The sequence below is a fragment of the Balaenoptera borealis genome (assembly GCF_965194805.1).
Source record: "Balaenoptera borealis genome assembly, chromosome: 10".
NCBI classification, from domain to species: domain Eukaryota; kingdom Metazoa; phylum Chordata; class Mammalia; order Artiodactyla; family Balaenopteridae; genus Balaenoptera; species Balaenoptera borealis.
The window spans coordinates 70,160,830-70,181,184 of NC_138874.1; the positions used below are offsets into that span (position 1 = coordinate 70,160,830).

At 51.7% G+C, this 20,355-nt stretch overlaps 1 protein-coding gene across 7 annotated transcripts; it reads right to left on the minus strand.

Annotated features, from left to right (window-relative positions):
- Window positions 1-2,290: 2,290 nt before the first annotated feature.
- LOC309636302 (anthrax toxin receptor 1-like) lies at window positions 2,291-18,389 on the minus strand. 7 transcript variants are annotated; one of them, XM_082408702.1, is made up of 11 exons: window positions 16,465-18,389; window positions 16,048-16,119; window positions 13,638-13,719; window positions 13,500-13,533; window positions 12,513-12,592; window positions 12,366-12,434; window positions 11,933-12,010; window positions 11,774-11,834; window positions 9,225-9,268; window positions 6,073-6,150; window positions 2,291-2,425 (listed from the first exon to the last, which is right to left on the minus strand). In XM_082408702.1, exons 1-11 carry the CDS (start codon window positions 16,491-16,493, stop codon window positions 2,351-2,353), a joined length of 702 nt encoding a protein of 233 aa, XP_082264828.1. In that variant the 5' UTR covers window positions 16,494-18,389; the 3' UTR covers window positions 2,291-2,350. The 7 variants fall into 7 exon arrangements, 6 of the variants coding, with proteins under 6 accessions (XP_082264828.1, XP_082264829.1, XP_082264827.1 ...); XR_014249388.1 differs by lacking the exon at window positions 9,225-9,268 and having other exon boundaries at window positions 2,339-2,425; XM_082408699.1 differs by lacking the exon at window positions 2,291-2,425 and having other exon boundaries at window positions 3,680-6,150.
- Between the last annotated feature and the right edge of the window lie 1,966 nt (window positions 18,390-20,355).

Here is a 20,355-nt window from a genome sequence, read left to right on the forward strand (position 1 = left end):
TTTACATGTAGCTGTCCAGTTTTCCCAGCACCACTTATTGAATAGACTGTCTTTTCTCCATTGTATATCCTTGCATCCTTTGTTGTAGATTTATTGACTGTAAGTGGATGGGTTTATTTCTGAAGTCTTTATTCTGTTCCATTGAGCTATTTGTCTGTTTTTGTGCAAATACCATACTGTTTTGATTATTATAGCTTTGTAGTATAGTCTGAAGTCAGAGACCATGATTGCTTCAGCTCTATTCTTCTTTCTCAAGGTTGTTTTGGCTAGTTGGGGTCTTTTATGTTTCCATATAAATTTTTAAAATTACTTGTTTTAGTTCTTTGAAAAAAGCCATTGGTATTTGGTAAGGATTGCACTGAATCTGTAGATTTCTTTGGGCAATATGGTAATTTTCACAGTATTAATTTTTCTAATCCATGAACATGGTGTATCTTTCCATCTATTTGTGTTGTCTTCAGTTTCTTTCATCAGTGTCTTACAGTTTTCTGAGTACAGGTCTTTTACCTCCTTAGGCAGGTTTATTTCTAGGTATTTTTTTCTTTTTGATGCAATTGTAAATGGGATTATTTCCTTAATTTCTCTTGTAGCCTGTTGTTAGTGTGTAGAAATGCAACAGATTACTGTATATTAATTTTGTGTACAAGTTTTACTGAATTCATTAGTGATGCACTCTAGTAGTGTTTGGTGGCACCTTTAGGATTTCTATATATAGCATCATGTCATCTGCAAACAGTGACAGTTTTACTTCTTCCTTTCCAATTTGGATTCCTTTTATTTCTTTTTCTTGTCTGATTGCTGTGGCTAGGATTTCCAATAATATGTTGAATAAAAGTGGTTAGAGTGGACATTCTTGTCTTGTTCCTGATCTTAGAGGAAATTCTTTCAGCTTTTCACTATTGAGTATGATGGTAGCTGTGGGATTATCAGACAGTTCATAGATCCCTATTTCTTTAGGGTCAGTTATGAGAGCGTTATTCATTTCCTTGTGTCATGTCGTGTTTACCTGATCTCCATGATCCCTGATTTGTTCTGTTGGTATGTGCATATTTGAGTTAGCAATCTCCTCTTACCTGCTCAAACTCTGTGATTCAGATTGATGCTTCAGCCTCACCTTATGTTCTGGGATTTTCACAATGGAGTCTTGCCTATGGATAGTCCTCAAGCATATTAGTGTCAAAGGAAAACTTGATTGGGTATTCAAAGTCTAGAGGGAAACGGACCTGAAAGATTGTGAGGTCTGGCTCTATCAGCAGAGGAGTAGATTTGAACAATTGGGAATGTGGGAACCATGGGTTTCCTTTATATTATGAGAAATATTAAGGGTATGGGAAGGGAACTGACATTTCTGCAGGAGTTAGTCGGTGCCAAGACCTTTTCCAATGGCATATCTGGGAGGCTGTATGGGTGATGGGCCTGGAATGTGAACCCATGTGTGGTCAGCAGCCTCCTCAGAGAATGATTATGTGTGTCAACCCCACATCTTGGTGTCTGGAGCTGAAAAAACCAGTCATGTACTCCTCTCTGACTCCCCTGACTTCACAAGACACTTCTTATATCTCTGAGTCATCATCTTCTCCTCTCTGACTCCCCTGACTTCACAAGACACTTCTTATATCTCTGAGTCATCATCCTCTCCTCTCTCAGGGCACAAAGGGAAGACATTAACTGTTGAGCACCTGAGTCTTTACCAGGGACCTGGCCCTTTGCTGAATACATTGCAGCAGTTACTGTCTCCCTCATGGCACCCTGTAGAGGAGACATGATTATCCCCACCTTTTCAATGAAGAATTTGAAGCACAAGGAGATTAAGTAACTTGGCAAAGAGATTAATTTGCAGCCAGTGAGTGGTGGAGGCAGGATTGTATTCATATTTCAAAGATATTTTGGGCTATTTTCAAAGAGCAGAATTTGACTAAAACCGCATGCATCCCAGCCCTTGGTAACAGATGAAGAGCCAACTATGGGGAATGGGACTCATCATGTCTATATCCAGAGGACACCAGGGTGCTTTGTCTTGGCAAGACCAGTATAGATACTTCTCATACAGTGGAGCAGTACTCACCAAGTAAACTATCTTGCTGATCAGCAATAAATTCTAACTCCTTTTGACTGTAAACCAAAACACAATATATATGTCCAATTCAGTACACAAAGTACTCTTAACAATGTTGGGTTTTTGGTGCTTTAGATGTTGGGCTATGGGGGTGGGAGTGACAAAGCACTTCTGCAGCACTCCAGGCAGGGGGAGGATCAGTGGCAGCAGCCTGGAGGGTGGCTGAGAGCATATGGGTGGGGGATGCTGACAATGCGAGCAACAGCTATCGAGGGGGAGGCACTCCTGGCTGGGTCAAAGGCACATCTTTGGTCTGCAGAGCATTTGTGCATAGTGGGGATACATTAAGGCGAAGTTGACACACCTCCCCTGTAAGGAAGAGAAGAGAGAGGTCACTGAGAAGCCACCAGAATTGGGAGCAGAAGGCTGTGGTTTCCTTGGCTCAAGGGGAGCAGGCTCAGGACCTGTTTGGATCCCCAGGGTGAGCCCTTGTTGATGCCCTTCCTCTCCCTGGGTGCTGGCCTCCAGCCTGTGCTCCTATTTCTAGACTCAGTTCAGGCATTGGACATCTGCCCTCCCTTCCCCAGGGAACCCTGTTGTTCTGACTCTGGCCTGCCTTTGCTCTGGTGTTGAACTTGTCTGCTTCCTTCTGGACTGGGAGCCTGTGGAGCAAGGACAAGGGCTGATTGCCACTGTAGCCACAGCATTGCCCAGGCTCTCTTGCTGAGTGTGTGCCGAAGGGATGAGTCCCCACCACAACCCTCAGGCTGGGCTCTGGGCCCACAGGGCAAGGGCAGGTGGGGGCACCCTCAGATGGGTGATGGGCTATGGAGGCACATGGGCCCCTAGGTTTGAGTAAAGATTGATGCAGATCCTTTGGGACAGTGTAATCCATCTGTAGCAAAAACTGCCCCTGGCTTTTCTGTCATTTCCTCCTTGTCCCCAGCTCCTGCTCAGCTGAGGACTCCCAGCTGAAGAGCCCAGATTGCCAGACAGGGTGCTCTAAGCACTCGGGAAGCTGGCAACAACTCTGAGCACTCAGCTCCAAGAGATGCAGACAGTGAATAAGAAAGGGTCTCCATGCTCTGAGGCAGCATAAGGGAGAAGAGGGAGAACACCTTGGTCTTTCCCAGACTCCCAGTTCACTTCCAGTGGGCAGGTCCTCAAGGACCACAGGGTCTACCTTTACCCCCCAAAATCTCATTGGCAACCAAGGCAGTCAGAACTTAGGAGCACAGTTTGAGCCATGGCCCCTGAGTGTGGACGCTTCTTAGCCTGATCTGTGCATCCCCACACCATGTACACTCACACCTTCGTGCCTTTGTGTCCCTCTGTTCTTTACATGAAGCATAGTATGCAAGGTGCCCAATAGAACAGTCCCTGCTCTCAAGGAAGCTTCTAGTTCAGTGATTTGCTGTGGTCGCTTGAATAATGGCCCCAAATATATCCCAGTCCTAATCCTTGGCACCTGTGGATGTTGTAGGTCATATTGCAAAAGGGCCTTTGCAGGTGTGATTAAGGATCTTGAGATGGGGAGACTATTCTAGGTTACCTGGGGGGGCTCCTACACTTGATCAAAGGGTCCTGTGACAGGGAAGCAGAGGGAGATTTGCCCAAAAAACAAGGCAATGTGACTGTGCAAGCAGAGCAGATTTAGGTGCTGCCCTGCTGCCTTGTAGATGGAGAAGGGCCAGGAGCCAAGGAACACAGGGAATATAGCTCTAGAAGCTGAAAAGACAGGAAAAGCGTTCTCTCCTGGAACCTCAGGAAGGAGTGTGTTCTGGAAGGGCCAATATTAGAAAAATTCCTCTGGGGATTAGAAGGTGGTGGAGCAGAGAGACACTGTCATTTCACAGAAGGTAACAGTAAACAAGACCGACTGCCATAGTGCGTGGACTGTCATAAGGACACTCCTGGGTGCTGTGTCCCCATAGCCTGTCTGGGTGTCTCCTGCTGCACATTCAGGGCTGGGGTTGGGGGCCGACTCTGTTCTGCAGAGACTGTAGGTCCCAGCTGACACCTCGTCACTTAGACCAAGATTAACTTTAAGCCTGGGACCAGAGCACTGAGGGCTTCAAGAAAGGAATCAGGACTCACTCCTGCACCTACTGGAATACTGGGGTATCCACAGAAATCCTACAACACTAGGGTCTCCAGGACTAAGGTTGGGAGGGACAAAGTCAAATGGGATGGGGGCAGAGGAGTGGGAGGGGTCACATCCACCAGGCACAGTTACGGGCTCCCAGCCCCTCTCAGGATAAGCAGGGTTGATTTCAGGTAGCTCTGGCTGCTGCCACTTACTCTCTGGGTGGTCCTGTCAACTCCCTTGACGTGTCAGGCCTCAGTTTTGCCTCCAGCGAGCACACAGGTCACTGTGAGCCACAGACTGCTGGACGGACTCGAGAGCTGGCATTGCAGGGGCCTGGCAGAGCCCTGGGCAGCTATAAGGCCCCCTAATCCATCACTCTGCCACTTCCCCAACCTGAGCTTCGAAGAGTGGCCCTGGGAATGGGACCATTTCAGAGAGGTGCTCAGCGCCCCTGCCCTTACCTCGCTGGGCAGGAAGGCCATACCTGGCATCTTCCCTTTGTCCACCCTCTTGTCTCTTGCCTCCCTCTGCTTCAGCCCTCTGTCTTGCTCTGTCCCTCCTGATGCTGAGTGAGCATCTCTGGGTGGGTGTGTCCACTGTTCAGGGCATAAGGCTGGGGTGGGGCTCTTATGACTATAAAGGGGCTGGTTCTGGGAGAGGCTCCAGGAGAATCAGGTGGAAAATAGGGCTTCTGTGCAATCAAGGCTGGGACTCAGAGCTCGATTCAGACCCAGAACTGGGAGCCCAGCTGCCAAAGGAGCCCTGACACCACTGTCACCAGACAATGTCTCTGCCGGGTGTGAGCATGCCTCAGGTATGTCACCAGCAGTGTCCAGAGGCTTTCAGGCCTGTCTAGAGTTTCCAAACGCCCACCTGCCCAGCTACCAAGAGCCAGTGTTTTCCTGATTCAGTGAATGTGGTCAGTGCAGCCCTCACTACAGACCCTGAGACCACAACGTCCTCTAGGTCCCTGGCCCAGTCTGTACAAAATGTCTGAGCATGGGGACACCCAGGAATATGATGCCCAGGCAGATGATTATAAGGGAAATCAGGAGCACCATTCTCTATGGGCTTGGGGCCTGAGTAGGGCCAACTCTGGTGGTTTCGGGGTAACCATCATGAGACCATGAGTGCTGAACCGAAAGGGGGACAGAGCAGTGAGAAGGGTGGAGCCAGGCTCAGAATTCAAGTCCACCTCTGTCCCTCCTGGCCTTTGTGACCTGGGACAAGTCACTCAGCATTTCTGTGGGTCAGACCCCCCTTGGTAAAGATGGGATAATAAGAGCACCTAAAAATACAGTTACTGGGAGGATTAAAACAGTGAAAACATGTAAAGTTCTTAGTCTAGCAACTGACCCACAGAAAGGACGCAATAAAATTATCTCTCATTGTTATTATTAAATAACAAGGATGACAAGTGGAGAAATTGGGCTTCTCCACATTGTCACAGGCACTGACACAAGGAGGGCATCTTTACTACCTGGTAAAACCAGTCAGTGTTGACCAGACAACATTGGGGAGGGGGTGTCACCATGTCCTCCACCACTCCTGCAGCTGAGTGACCAGCCCGGGAGGATCTCATGGATGGGGTGCAGCCAGCAGTCGCACAGGGTCGGGTGGGCAGTGGGGAGGGACGATGGACGGGAATCCAATAGGCCTCTCCAGCCCTTTTCGCTTAAGATTGGAATTGCTGGGCATTGCTCTGGAGAAGAAAGGTCCTGACATCCTTGAGACGAGGACGCAGGGGAAATGCACGGGCGCCATGTTGAGAATCGTCTGGAGGCTCATGAGCTCCAGGTCTCCACGCCTTGGGCGTTCCTCTCGGCAGATGCCCGGAGAGGGCTCTCTGACCCACAGTCCCGGGGGCAACTGTCAAGGGCAAAAGCAAGACCCCAGCCCACGGGGAGCATCCCTGTGCCCTGCTTACCGTGTCCCTGGGCGGACACCACATCAATGGCACCTGGCTGCAGTGCTGGACAAAGTCATAAAAAGTATCCAGTTTTCCCTGAAAAGCAGATGTGGTTGTGAGGAAGCTACAGGCACAGACGCTGCCTCCAGATGGGTGGTGTCCCCTCTGTCTCCCATGGCTCCCCAGGGCTGTGTCCCCACACACTGGCTGAGACAGCACTGCAGCCATCACCTGGGGCAGGGGGCTTAAGAGCCTTCTGTGTTTGTTGGGAGCTCGTCACTGTGGGTCACAGATTGTTTTGGATTCTGGAACAAATCAGTACTTTTGGTGTAGGAGGAGAAGTCGGGGCTACATTTGAAAAAAGTGTGAAAGTTTGGAGGAGATATGCAGTAGCCAAGGAGAGGTCCTCAAGGATAAAGGTGAGGGGGGCACGGGGACTGGGCAGGGGCTTGAAGAAGAGGGAAGAGGGCCTGACTTTGCGGGGCTCAGAGGGAGAAGGCAGGGAAGAGACCCAGTCCTTGCTCAGGGGGAAGGGTCCTGAAACGGGGGGGAAAGAGAGAGATGAGGAAACCAAAGAACAGGTGAAAACGTGGACGTGGTGTAGGCGGAAGGTGGGGCCGGGCCTGCAGCAGGAATGAGCCCCTGGCAGGTGCTTCCTCCCTCTCTGGAAGGTGAGCTCTGGCTTCTCCGTGCCCTCACACTGACTGTCAGGGCAGATGTGGGGCCGGCCCTCCGGCTGCCATTTGAAGCTCCCAGGAGGACCAGTGGATCCCACAGCGACAGAGGCAGGATCAGGGGGTGGAGGGCAAAGCTGAACCCAGAGATGGTGGGGTCATTCTTCCTCACACCTGCCACCTGTGGCCCTCTTTGTCCCTGTCATCTCTCAGCCCCCTGCCAGCTGTGGTCTTAGTCACCTGGGGGAGGGAAGTGTCCTCAGGCCCCCTCCTCCATGTGGCCCTTGTCTTCCCATCTCAGGGGCCTCAAGGACAATGCAGTGAGCTCTCTCCGTCCCTCACTGAGCACACAGGAGCCATAGGCACTTCCGGGCAGTTTAATGCTGGTAAGATCTTGGCTCAGAAATATTTGTTACTGACCTGCATGAGGTTATTTGTAATTTGGTTTGTTTTCACTCATCCAGTCACTGGCCAGTGAAATCCAGGCCACTGCTGAAGGTGATGACAGCCTCTGTGAGAACTAGTGATTGGCCGGCTGTGAGCCAGCCACCAACATCAAGAATCCTGGGCCCATTCCAAGGGGGAGACCCTGGTGCTGGGACCCACATGGTCGAAGTCTAGCACCCATAAACTCATCTCCACCCAGCCAGGACTTTGAAGTCTGGGCCTCTGCTGCAGGAGGCCTGCAGGCTTCCTCCCACCCCCCAGCTTGGAGGGCATTCTGTCTCCCTTCCTAAGGGCACTTCTCACCTCCCGCAGTCTTATCCTGTCTTCTTGGCACCCACAGCAAGGGATAATCACTGCGGTATATCCCTGCATGGGGCATGGCTGCTAGAGAGAAAATTATTGTCTGAGTCCTTGTCTGGCAGCTCCTGGGTGCAGACATATGATAACTGTTGCCCCGGCACCTGTCAAGTACTGACCACTTAGCAAATGTTTGTTGGAGAATCAAGGACAAATGAGCAGCACCCGGCGCAGTAAGAGAGTGGCCTCCATGTGAAAAACACACCAACTCCTTTTGGTTTACAAAGATGGCTCTTCTCCAAATATCAACAAACTCTATCCTGTCCCCTTGGTTCCTGGAAGCCACCCTTGTAGGAGAAGCTGGGCGTGAGGCTGTGCCATGTGATGGAGGCTGGCAAGGGTGTGGGCATTAGCAGGTGACAGCGCTGTATTCACCCAACTCTGGCAGATCCAGCTTCCCCAGGCCACACTGCAGCCAGTGTAGACGTCAGCCTGGGCAGTGACCCTGTTTCCCACCAGATCTCAGGCCCAGGTCCCCCTGCCTCAGGACACGGCACCCCTGCTCTAACTACTTCTTATGGGCCCTGGGTTGGGCCCCACCCCGGGTCAGCCCCAGCCTCCTCACCTGACCCTTGGTACCTGTGCTCACCTGGGCTGTGCCTCCCTCAAAGTTCAATGACCAGTAAGAGTCCCTCCACCCTCCTCAGCTCCCCAGTCCCTAAAGGCCAACCCTGCCAAGACCCTCTCCTTGACATGAGACAGGGATGAAGACCAAGGAAGTGGAGCCCAACATACATCAGAGCCCGGGAAGGGGGACCAGGTCCCTGAAACCTGGGGGTCTGTGGGCAACAGGTTCCACCTCTCTGGGCCTCAGTTTCCTCAGTTTTCAAAGGGTAATCGATACCTCAATGTAGGGTCAACAGGGAGACAGGCAGACTAAGGCCCCTGGTCCCTGGTAGAGGTCCCACCTGGGACTTTTCAGCAGCAGCCCTGACATCATATGAAGACAAGAGAACACTCCCCACCCCTCTCCTCCCCTCCCCTTCCCTCCCACCCAGGGCCAGTCTCTGTCCTTTTCATTATAAGGACACCTGCCACACCCTCTGAAGGTGACATTTACCCTCAATGCTCCCCAGGAACCAATACCAGACCAGACACCAGATGGTGAGCTCCTGTGGGCAAGGGTAGTGGCTGCTTCATTTCTGCCCCTCTGTGCCCAGCACGGGGCCCTGCACATCCTGGTGACTTAGTGGTGACTGACGACGGGATGACGGAAGGCACCAGAGATGGACAGGGATCCATGCTGCTTTCAAAGGCGCAGCTGCCCCCGGGGTTAGCATCCTCCCGGCCAGCATCCTTCTCCCTTTGGGCCATCAGTGCCCTTGCAGACCCCTCTTTGTCCCCCAACAGTGGAGATTCCTGGGGCCTTGGTCTACCTGAGTCCTTCAGAAGCCTGACTGCTGTGGGGCAGCCCTGGTCTCAGGAGGTCTGGGGTCCTTTTGCCCCAGGGGCCAGGACAGCCCATAGGCCACCTCTCTGTGAAAGTGAAAGCATGAAGCAGGTGGCCCCCTAGAAGCCTCCAGGGGGTGGGGCAGGGATTGCCTGGGAGCTGAGGGGACTTTCTGGGGGCAGATGTAGTATCTGAGTCTTCATAGGGTTGGGGATTACACAGGTGTGTGCATTTGTCAGAACTCGGCAAATGATACACTTGTTTGCTGCATTTCAAAAAGAGAACTCAACAAAAATTGTTACCAGGTAAAGATATGCACAATGAAGGGTTTGGAGGTGAGGTAGCCCTGTAATAAATGATAAGAGAAATGTTGTCAGATATAAATTGTAAATCCAGGTAATGGAGAGAGGGGTGTCCACTGTACAATTGTTTCCACTTTGCTGTAGTTTTGAAAATTTCCATAATAAAAGGTAGGAAGAAAAATATGAGGTGAATGATAAAAATTTAAAAATAAAGCCATGGACACAGTGAGGCAGAAGTCATGGTTCCTACTGGGTGACAAGTGACTAATGACAGGAACAGAGCCAAGGCTGTGGGAAGCCATGGGGCAAGCTGACCAGGAAAGACTTCGGGGTTGAGGCGCTCTGAGAGTGAAGTCTCAAAGGCTGGGTGGGCTGGACCCTGTGAAGCTGAGGAAGGTTTTGCAGGGAGCCCAGTCCCGCCAGGCCCCAGCCTCTGCAGCAGGTGGGCTTAGAGCAGAGGCTGGACCTTGGAGGGTCTGGTTGTCTGGCTCGGGGGCCTCAGCCTCCATGGTCAGGCTGGGGTAGGGAAGTGGCCTTCTCTGCCCCTCAGGCCCTGTGCAGAAGATGGGCTGGAGCACAGGCCTGGAGGCAGGGAGGCCAGCAGAGGCCTCTGCCTAGTCCTGGAGGGAGGCCGAGAGACTGAAGAGGGCCTCCCCACTCCCGGCTTCCTCACACCCAGCCCACTGACTTATTCAGAAGGACAGCCTGATGAACAGCTTCTTCTACTTTATTTGGGGTCCAGGTTCCTGCCTTGAGCTTTCTCTCCAAGTGACAGTCATGCTGTGTGGCAGCATTTGACAAGATGACAGCAGCTGTAAAGGTCAGAGCAGCAGTGCTGGGCCACGCCTGCGGAGGGTGTGCAGTGGGCACCTGTCACCTCAGCTGGGCCACCACAGGGCATGAATGATAACGGGCATCCTCCCCTGTGATATGACAGGCCTGTGTGTGTCCCGGGGACGTAATAAGAGAATTGAAGCTGTCAGGGTGCTGCACGGCTCAGACATGATACCAGAGAAGCAGGAAAAGACCCTGCACGTGTATGGGGTCTGTGGCTGATGTCCACACCTCGCACTGCAGGTCACAGTGTGGGATTCAGGAGGAGTCACACAGCTGCCACCCACAGCGGGCTCAGCTGGAGACACTTTCATCCTGGATGTTCTTTAACCACTTCCCTCCCCACCTTGGGCTCAGCCCGGGGGTGGGGGCAGCACCAGGGGTCAGTGATGGAAGTGTTAGTGCCAGCTCCTGTTGGTGAGGGCCGCCGGCTCCTAGATCCTGTGCCAGTCACTGTGAGCTCCACTGCATCTACGTCTCACTGCAGACCTGATAGTGGGTGTTGCTGTTTCTACTTCTTGGCGACAAAAGTGGAGCTCGCAGATACTCAGCATTTTGCGCTGGTTTCATGCCCATGGGCAGCAGAGCTCGAACATAAACACTGCTCTGTGTGACCCCATGGCCTATTGCACTGTAACCTTGCAGTTCAGAGCACCGCGGCCAGGCCCAGCTTCCTGGGTCTGCGTCCAGCTGCATCCAGCTGTGTGCTGTTAACCAGTGGGAGCGTGTGTTTATCCACCCACCTCAGCTCCACAAATCCCAGTGATGTGGACTCAGGAGCCGGTACGCACAGAGCTCAGAGAGAGAGGGCTTCTCCCAGAAAAGCAACTGCACAGGATCCTCCCCACACTGATGCAGGGACCCTTCCGGGGGAGAGAGGGCATCCTTGTCAAGTTCCAGACCTCAGGGAGAGGCTGACCCCGTTGAACCAGTGGGTGTAGTGTTGGCTGGGAGTATTTGTTGGATGTCTTTGTCAGACTTGAACTGTGTCCAACTTTTTTTTTCATCCATTGAGATAATCATGTTTTCCTTCTTCATCTTCCTGATGTGGTAAATTACATTGATATTTCATATACAGAATCAGACTTGCATTTCTGGCTTGATCCCTAATTAATTTGATGTATTATATTTTTTATGTGTTGTTGGATTTCATTTGCTAAAAGTATTGTTGAGGGTTTTAAAGTATATATTTAATTTTTAAAAGAACTTTTGGTTTTAGTTTTATAAACTAAATTCATTTTGGTCACCTTTTTGCAATATATGTATTCAAGTCTATACCATTATGTGGTATACCTTAAACTCATCCAGAGCTATATTTCAATTACATGTCAATGAAGCTGGATGATAAAAGTAATTACACATGCATATCCACACACAACTCCCAACATACACACGTCATACAATCACACACTGACTTACATATCTGCACACTCATATGTTGGACAGATTTCCATACAATCACCTCATATACACACACATCACACACAGACATCACACTCATAGACACCACACACACATACCATACACACTCACTCCACTCAAACCATGCATACACCACACACACTATCACACCACATACAGAAACACACCATGTTCACACACCCTACAGTCACAACACCCACACACCACCCAAATGTGTCTCACACACACACACACACACACACACACACACACAGACACACACTTCTGTATAGATATGTGACTCTGGCTCTTACCTCCTAAACAGACAAAGTAAGTGTCCCCAGCCATCACTTCCATACAGGAATTTTCCACCAGCTGGAACAGACAGTGGGGTGGCAGGGTCAGGGCGACTGATGGCAGAGGCATAGGGAGAAGACACCCCATCTCCCGTCTCATGCTTAGCCCACACTCACCGAGGTAACAAGCTTTTCCAGGGACTTGAATTCGTCTATCCCATACATTTGGTCTTTTCTTTCTACAATATCATGCAGCTACAAGGGAAGAGGAGATGGTAGGCACCCAGCCAGGGCTTGAGGACACAGCAGATCCCGTCCCAGGAGATAGGCTCTTGCCTTCTGCTGTGTTGGACTCCAAGGGCCACATCCTGGTGTCTGCCAGCAGCCCACCCTTAGGGACTGGAAAGCTCCGCCTTCCACACCTCTGGTGTGTAGGTTTACACAACACTTGCTATTCATTGGCCGTGGCAATCTGTTCTCCAAACAGTTGGGGTGGGTAGAGGGCCATCCTCTGGGGGTCCCTGGGACAGCTGCCTTTGAAAGCTTTCCCCAGTTGGGCTCAAGAGTGGCACCTGGTTAGCTGAACACCTGGTTAGCTGTTCTGAATTACCTGGTCTTTCTTATAATCTTTTACACCCAGGCAGTAAACTTTGGCCCCCATATCCCGAGCTTTGTCAGCCTAAGAGGGAAAAAAAGGTTTGAGTAAAAATACCCCAATACATGGAGCACAAAGCTGGTAATGATGGACAGGACTCACTTCACTCTTAGTTTCCCGTAATGTCGTTGGTAGCAGTGGTCCAGTGGTCAGAGTGATAATCAGGCTGGAAGCAGTGCTGTCTGCAGAAGAAGCAGGGAGTGGCCTGGTCAGCAAGGCACCTGGAATGACCTGCCTCAGGCTGCCGGGCCCACAGCACTGCTCCCACACCTCCTCCTCCTGGGGAGAGGTCACCCTGACCCGAGCACCCACTACCCAGAATGCCTGGAGGGAGAAGGGGCCTCAGCCCAGGGCCCACTTGACAGAGGAAGAGCCTCAGACCAGATCAGAGCCCTTCCTAGTGGACCCTCACTATGGGCAGGTGGCACAGCCTTTGCCCTGAAAGGCAACTGCAGCTACTTCACTGGACGAGGACAAGCCTCTCAGGTGAGCACAGGGAGGAGCAGCCAGAATGACTGTCAAGGTGCTTGGGCAGCAGCCCCCGCCCAGCTCCCCGCCTTTCCCCAGCAGCCCATGCATCCTTCCTGACAAGGGCTGCAACCCTACAGTCTAGATGCAGGTGGTCTGGGCCAAGTACAGCCATTTCCACAGTCGGAGGCACAGTCACAGGATGAGAGTCAACCAGAGGGAAGAGGCTCAAGGGAAAGGAGGCAGAGCCAGAACTGTGGTGGACAAAGTGTGGGCAGCCAGGGGGACGCCAAGGTCTCTGTTCCTTAAACTGAACCCCGTCTGCTCGCCGTCTCTGGAAGTTCTCTTTTCTTTTTCATGCAGCCCAACCATAGATCAAGCACTTGATATCTAGTAAGAACCAGGAATGTAATGCATGATGCCATGTGGTTCTCAGAAGCACCCCTGGGGGTGATTTTCATCCTCACTGAGGAGAGGAGGAACCTGCATCACAGAGAGGACAAGGGACTCGCTCCGAGGGTCAGTGCTAGGAATTGGCCGAGGGGTTCTGCACCAGCCCTCGCTGAGTCCCGCTCCTGGCTCTGTCCCACCTGAGCACAGTGACGTTAGCAGGCAGCTTACTTTTGGAGTAAACTCCTTCAATCTGCTCATTTGCCTGCAACAAAATGAAGGAAATTGGGGGAGGGCAGTGAGATGACCCAATAATACTCTAAGAACTTGATAAAGCAGAATAAAGTCTCAGAGCTGTAGGATATGTACCTTTTTAAATCCTTCCTGCATGTGTGTGGCTCCACTAGGTACTATATTCTGAAGTCTGCTAAGACCATCACGAATTTCATTCCTGAAAAAAAATCAGTAAAGGGGGTTGAGGAGGAATGAGGGTTGACTGTTACAAAACAGACCACTTGTCCTGGTGCCATTCTGCCCTGTGGAGACCTGCCTGGACCAGAGAGGACACAAGTGGCCCTGTGGTGACCTCTCTGCCTGTGTCTTTGACAGTGACAGGCCTTGGTCAACGCTTCTCTGTCTCTCATTCAGTGGGTGTGGAGGATGCTGCTTTGCTGGTCCCATGGGTGGGGCCTGGCTTTCAATGTGCTCATCCCTGTCTCAGGCATGCAGACCTCAGGGGACTCAGCAAGGGCCCTGCCTTGACCGTCCGTGGTGAGGGGGGAGCACCCATGGATGTGCACCTGTGAATCCAGCACCCCCAATGTGACTGGCGGTACTGTTGGCACCTAAGGGGTCCCTGGTGAGGGCACGTCACCTTCCAACAGGCAAGGCTGAGTTTGGAAAGGTCACTCTGCTGATACCCCTGCCCTGTCCCCTCCTCCCCTGCCACAGACTCCTGAGGTGGACTTGGTCCCTCCAAGCCACTTCCCCTTCTGGATCGGTGCTAAAGGAAGCCGTCAGGATGCTCCATTAAGAGTCTAGGGCTCCTGGGCTTCATGTGCTCCTGAAGAAAGAGACCACAAGCTGGAAAAGAGGCCTGAGGCCCATCCATGTGGGAGGAAGAGCAGTGACCCCAGGATGCCATGGGGATGGGCAGTCGGCCTCTGTTAAAGCAGATAGCAGGGGATGGGACTGGGACACACCAGGGCTGGGGCATAGGTTCAGGCTAATCCAGGGTGATGGGCTGAGCAGTCACAGCAACTCTAAGGAGAACGTGGTCCCTGAAGGCTGGCTCTCGCTTTGCGCAGAAGGGATTCTGCCCTGAGGTGCGATCTGAGAGCCCCAGGTCCTGCCCTGCCTGATCCAGCCCAGGAGCTGAGGAGGCTGTGACCCCGGGCCAGTGGAGGCCAAACCAGGCCCTGCCCACCCCAGCACAAACACCCTCCCCTCTTCCTGACACTTTTGGGAAGATTTCTGTTTTGTTGACAGCACCCTCAATATGCTGGAGCTCTCATCTCTCCCCAGCCTTCGGCCCGGGACTGAGCTTGGCCAGGCTTCACTCCTGCCTGAGCGGGCCTTTTTCTTGGGCTGCCTCCCCCATCCCTACTCCCAGCTCTGTGCACTAGGCTGCTTATGCCCTCATCAGGCCCTTCACTTCTTAAGATTCCACCCCATTTTTCACTCCCCTGAGCCCACTCCCACTTCTGACACCTTCCCTTGAGGAAGACATCGTCACCTCCAATTTCCAGAGAGGGCCCCAGAGACCCTCAAGAGCCTCCCCACAGCTCCCTTGATTCAGGCTCTGAACCCCTACCTTGGAGGAGGCAGTGGTCCTCCTCTCCCCCACGGGCAGCTCCTCCCCCCGAGGCCCCCACCCAGCCCCCGCCTCTCTTTCTGCCACCTGCCTGACAGCCCCCCACTGACCTGCTGTCTTCCACCTCAACCCCACTCAGGTCTCTCTCTCTCTGAAATGCAGAAGACAGGGACACCCAAAACCACGCCTTCCCCTAGCTCACCTAACAAGAAGCACAGCCCCTGCTTCTCCTGGGAGCCAGGCATGGGGAGTGCTGTGTCCACGCACTGGCACCAACACACTCCCTGGGTTCCGATCATTTGCGTCATGGGCATCTTAACCTCCCGGCTACTCAGGAGCTCCATATCTTCCCACCTCCAGGGCTTTGGGCACATCGCTGGGCCCACCTAATGGTCCATCTAGGATCTGGTGTGTCATGCTTCCCTCCTGCACCCCAGCCCACACTCATGGGCTCCCTTGTCTCAGACCCACCGAGGGACCAAGCTCCCCTCCACTGAAGCTCCAGCACTTCAGCACTGCCCATCCCTGCCTCCTGGTTCTGACTGTGCCTCCCCTCTTCCCCCACTGGCCCAGAGAAGAGAGTGACACACAGAGCAGGTGCCCAACACAGGCTAGTGTTCACAAAGGGCCCACACATCTGCTCTACCAGATCCCAGGAGTCCTTGCAGTGAGCCAGTTCTCAGAAAAGGGAAGAGTGCTGAGAGGACACAGGCCAGGCGGAGGGCAGGGCTTAGAGGGGGCAGAGATGGTCTAGCAGCACGGGGTCTGCCAGGGCCAGCGCAGTCAGGGGTCAGTGGGAGCCATGGAGCCGGGGCTGGGGGTCAGAGTGGACACTGAGGGGAGCCCGGGACGGCCCAGCCTGCTCCCAGTGGGTCCGCATGAGGTCTCAGGGAACCCCTCAGTTCCCTGTTTTTCCCTGTGACCACTCCCACCAGGCCTGCCTTGGGGGATTAAAGTAGTACCTACCTGTCTGAGGTGAGCTTCATGAGGGTGTGACCCAGTGTGGAGTAGGTGATGGAGGACATCCGCAGGTTAGGGCTGGAGAAGTATGAAGACGAAGTCAACAAGCAACCAGGAAAGGGGTGCATGTCAATTTCCCTGCTCCCATTCCAAGTGTTTTGCTTTGGGGACCCGTTTCCTGAACCCTGGAAGTTCCTATAACTTAGTAAAGGATTCTGAGGCCTGTGGAGGTGTGGGGCCTTCCTGCTCCCTCCCTATACTCCCAACCCCCCAAAATCTCTCTCTCTCTCTCTCTCTCACACACACACACACACACACACACACACACACACACAGGCATGCACAAGAAGGTAGATACTCATGCACTTCTGCATGAGCCTCCCAACTGGCCTCTTTTCTACTGTAAAATTCTTTGAGACTCACCCCTTTTCTCTCCTTGCCCACCTCCCCATGTCCTGCCCATCTCAAAGAAATTATTGTACCTCTTTTCAGCCTTTCACACATCCCTCCCTGTTCTCTCCCTCCACTGTCTTCTGCTCCATTGACCCTCATTATTTTTTCTCTTAATTGCTACCATAGGTCCCTAGCTGTGCTCTCTACTGCTCTTGGCTCTTGTTACAAATCATTTTAACCACTATTATCAGACTTTTCTACCTGGAGGACCTCATGTATCATATTAGACACTTGCTCAAGAATCATCTATAGCACCCAATTACTCACAGCGGAATTCTAAGCCCCTTGGCCTGGCATTATGAGCCTCAGTGGTTTTGGCTCCACACTGCCCTGTCTAGACTCGTCTCTCAGGCTTCCCTGAGTTAACGCTATGCTCCAGTCAAATAGACCACTGACTCCACAAGAAATCTCCTTGATCGTTCTTCTACCCTGTTTTCCCCATTCTTTAGGATCTAGTTCAAAATTCCACATCCCCTAGAAAGTCATACTTGACTTTAAAAAGATAAGAATACTTGCTTTTCCCTTAAAGTTACAAGAAATTCCTTTTCACTTTTCTTTTAGCCCTTGGCACAGTTTAACTCGGTGTTTGGTTACTGGTTTGCCTGTTTATTAATCTGTGCAGTCCTCAAGGGCAGACTGTGTCCCCTACAATGTGGCCTGACCTCAGGCAGGAGCCAAGAAAGCTGCTGAGACCTGATGGAACCAGCGTGATCTGTCCTTTCTGCTTCAGAACACCCCCCCTGGACTCTGTGCTCCTGACCAAAGGGACTTCTGTGACCACCGAGTCTAAAGAGCTATGTACCCTGCCCGGCAGAAGAAAACACTAGCCGTACTTTGTGTACTTCTCCACTATTTCATCCACTAATTCGTAAATGTCCTTACAAGTATCATTCGCCTTCTGTGACCTGAAAACAAAGAAGACCTGAGTCAGAGGGATGAGGCACATCCATCCAGTGGGCAGTGTTTCTGCCTCTCGAGCTTCCAGCAGACACTTTAGCAAATCCTCCCCATCCCAGGTAGCGAAAGGCTGCCACACTCCCTCAGTGACCTCAGTGGGTCACCCTGGTGGTGACTTTCATCATTGTGAGTGCTGGGGAGGGTAAACAACCAGACCCATGTGCAGGGGGATGAGGGTCTTTGGGTGGCAAACCAGGATGGTTGATCATTTTACTTGGGGCTTTAAGACAAGGAAAGAGGGAGAATTCGTTGGTTAGAAACGCCTCCAACGATTCTGACACATTGCCTCTCGTCCCTCACGTATGGACACCCAGCAGGTACCCTGGCCTCAGGCCAGGGAGCATGTGTTACTCAGGCTGTTTTATTACCATTTTTTTTCTCATCAGCCTGCAAACTAGGCCTGGGACACTGCTGTCCTGACATCATGATACCCACCAGCAGGGAAAACTGCAGGCCCTTCCTGGTCTCCTTCAAGTTTTTTGCTCCCATTGTCTTTAACTTTAGTGCCAGGATGGAGACTGAGGAGCCAGATGGGGGTGAGGGTGAGGAGTGTGCCGTGCTTTCAGACAAGCCTGGCCTGTCCCACTGTAGCCATGCTCTAGGCTTACTCCTCACTGATGGCCTGGGGATGGGAGATGGGTGCATAGGGCCCATTCCAGGAAACCTTCAGCTCCTCTTCCCCTTTGCAGAATCCAGCAAGACTCAGTCCTGTCACACCCACTAGCCTCTGGGCTACTTCATTCAATGTCTAGGAGCGTTTCCCCTTTCCAGTTGATTGCATAAGCAAATACCTTCCCTACTCTACCTCCCAGAATGTTTTGAGGATGACAGATGTGCAGTAAAGGGCTTTGGGGACCGTAAAGTGCTTCAGTGATACTGGGAGCCATAGCACTATTACTACTGAATGAGTAAAATTTTTCCTCAGCCCCACGGAGGAGTTGAAAATGGAACCAAGGCAATCTGTCCAGTCTGAGGACACGCCCCTCCCTTTCCTTCCTTGAGGGCCAGAAGGTACAAAATGCACAACCCTGGTTTCCCAAGGCCACAAGCAGACAGACCAAACTGTTCATCATGTGCACACAAAGTGTAACATGGGTCTCCAAGTTGTCAAAGAAAGAAGCAAAACATTTAGAACCAGCAGAGCAAAGGACTTTCTAAGCAGTGAGACTATGAAAATGTCTAACAGATGACATAACAATCTCCCTGGGTCCCAGGAAAAATAGAGGTCATTCGGGTAAATAACAAAACAAAACAAACACCAAACAAACCCAGAAATCACAGTGAGCTTCTTCCAAGTGCTGACCAGACAGCTCCTAGCAATCACCTGCCCCTCCAGCTGTGTAAGAGACGTGCAGGTCACAGATCCAGGTTAAGCTGATGGAGAGACTGACAACCATCCAGAAAGTCTATGGTGTTTTTTTTACTTTCCAAATATAAATGTTTCCGGGAACAAAGGCCTGGGGCACTGATTCTAACTTAGGAACAAGGAGGCCACAGAGGTGTGTTCCTTGGGTCTAATCAAGACTGTTCTTGTCTCCCCTCTCTCAGAGGCTGGGTTCCCTTGCACTGCTTCCTGTCATCAGTGGTCCTGTGGACAGAGGTGCCCTGAGGAGCACCCGGGCCAGGCGGGAGAGCCACTCACGCGTCCACTATGAAGTACAGGTCAAAGGCACCCTCGCAGGATTTCAGCTTCTCCCAGTTGTTTCTGTGATGGCTGGTGCCCAGGTGGAAGCTTCTGTGGTTTGGGAGGTGGTGCAGGAATCTCCCTGGGCTCAGCTCTAGAGGCTGTAGCACCAGCATCAGGAAGAGCATGGAGCCCAGCATCCCGGGCCCAACATTCCCCATTTTCTTGGCCAGCCCCGTGGTCCCACTGGACCCTGGCCACTTCAGGCCACCTCAGGCTGGGGCATGTGCTACCTCCGCTGGTTCCCAGGGACCACCACTCCTCCAGCCCTTTCACTAAGGTGCACTGGTGCTGTAAGCCTCCCCTGGTATCTGCCCTGAGGGCAGAAGAGGCAAGAGGCTGGTCTTGGGGGATGTCCTCACTACCTGCATAATCCTCCCCTGTGATGTCCCTTATGATGGACAGGGAGGTTGGCATGGTGACTTTGTGACCCGCAGGTCTGCTCAGTGTCCTGCTATTGACAATCCCAGTGGGGAGGCACGGGTGGGAGTAAGATGAAGCGTCCATTTGTTCTTTATCCCAATCTCTCCCAGGTGGCCATTAAATTCCTTGGGAAACCCTGCCTTTCTGTCAACTGAAAGAAGGCAGCTGAGGTGGCTTAGATAAGGACATCACTGTTGGGTCAAGGAATTGGGAGCCTAGAGTGCTGCAGTGGTCACTCGTGTGACCCAGTGGATGGAAGGGTCTAGAAGTGGAAGAAGGCCTGTAAGGATGTCAAAGTCCTTTGTGAATGAGGGACATTGCAGTTATCTTCTTCTGTGTAGCAAATCACCCCAAGCTCAGTCGCATAAAACAAGAACTATTTTATTATTCTCCTGGGTTCTGTGACCAGAAATCAGAGAAGGCTGAGTGGCGATGGCTTGTCTCTGTTCTATGTGGGCACACACAACTCTAAGTCAAAAGTGATTAAAAAGCCAAGACTGTGAATGCAAAACTTTTTAGAATACCTTAACCAATTTATTTCATTACCTTCATTTTTATATGCATAAAAGAAGAGTGATATATGCTAAAATCCTTCTCTAATAAGCTTAGATATTTCAACATGTAAAATATAAATTGGAAGTGATCAAAAGCTTTTTTGGAGTGATATTTAAAATAATGGAATATTTAAAATCAATGGTGTTTTGGAATTGAGACAATTGGTGTACTTCTCCCAATAGTCTATTAGGTTTTCCTTGCTTCATATTCTTCATGACACTTGGTATTGTCCTCTTTTTATA

Coding starts and splice junctions, on each gene's coding strand:
- LOC309636302 (XM_082408699.1), bottom strand. CDS start 16,493: ATGGGGAGGTGGGCAAGGAGAGAAAAGGG. Junction 13,534..13,637: donor TGCAGGAAGGATTTAAAAAG/GTACATATCCTA, acceptor ATTTTGTTGCAG/GCAAATGAGCAGATTGAAGG. Junction 12,011..12,365: donor AAGATTATAAGAAAGACCAG/GTAATTCAGAAC, acceptor CTTCCCTTGTAG/CTGCATGATATTGTAGAAAG.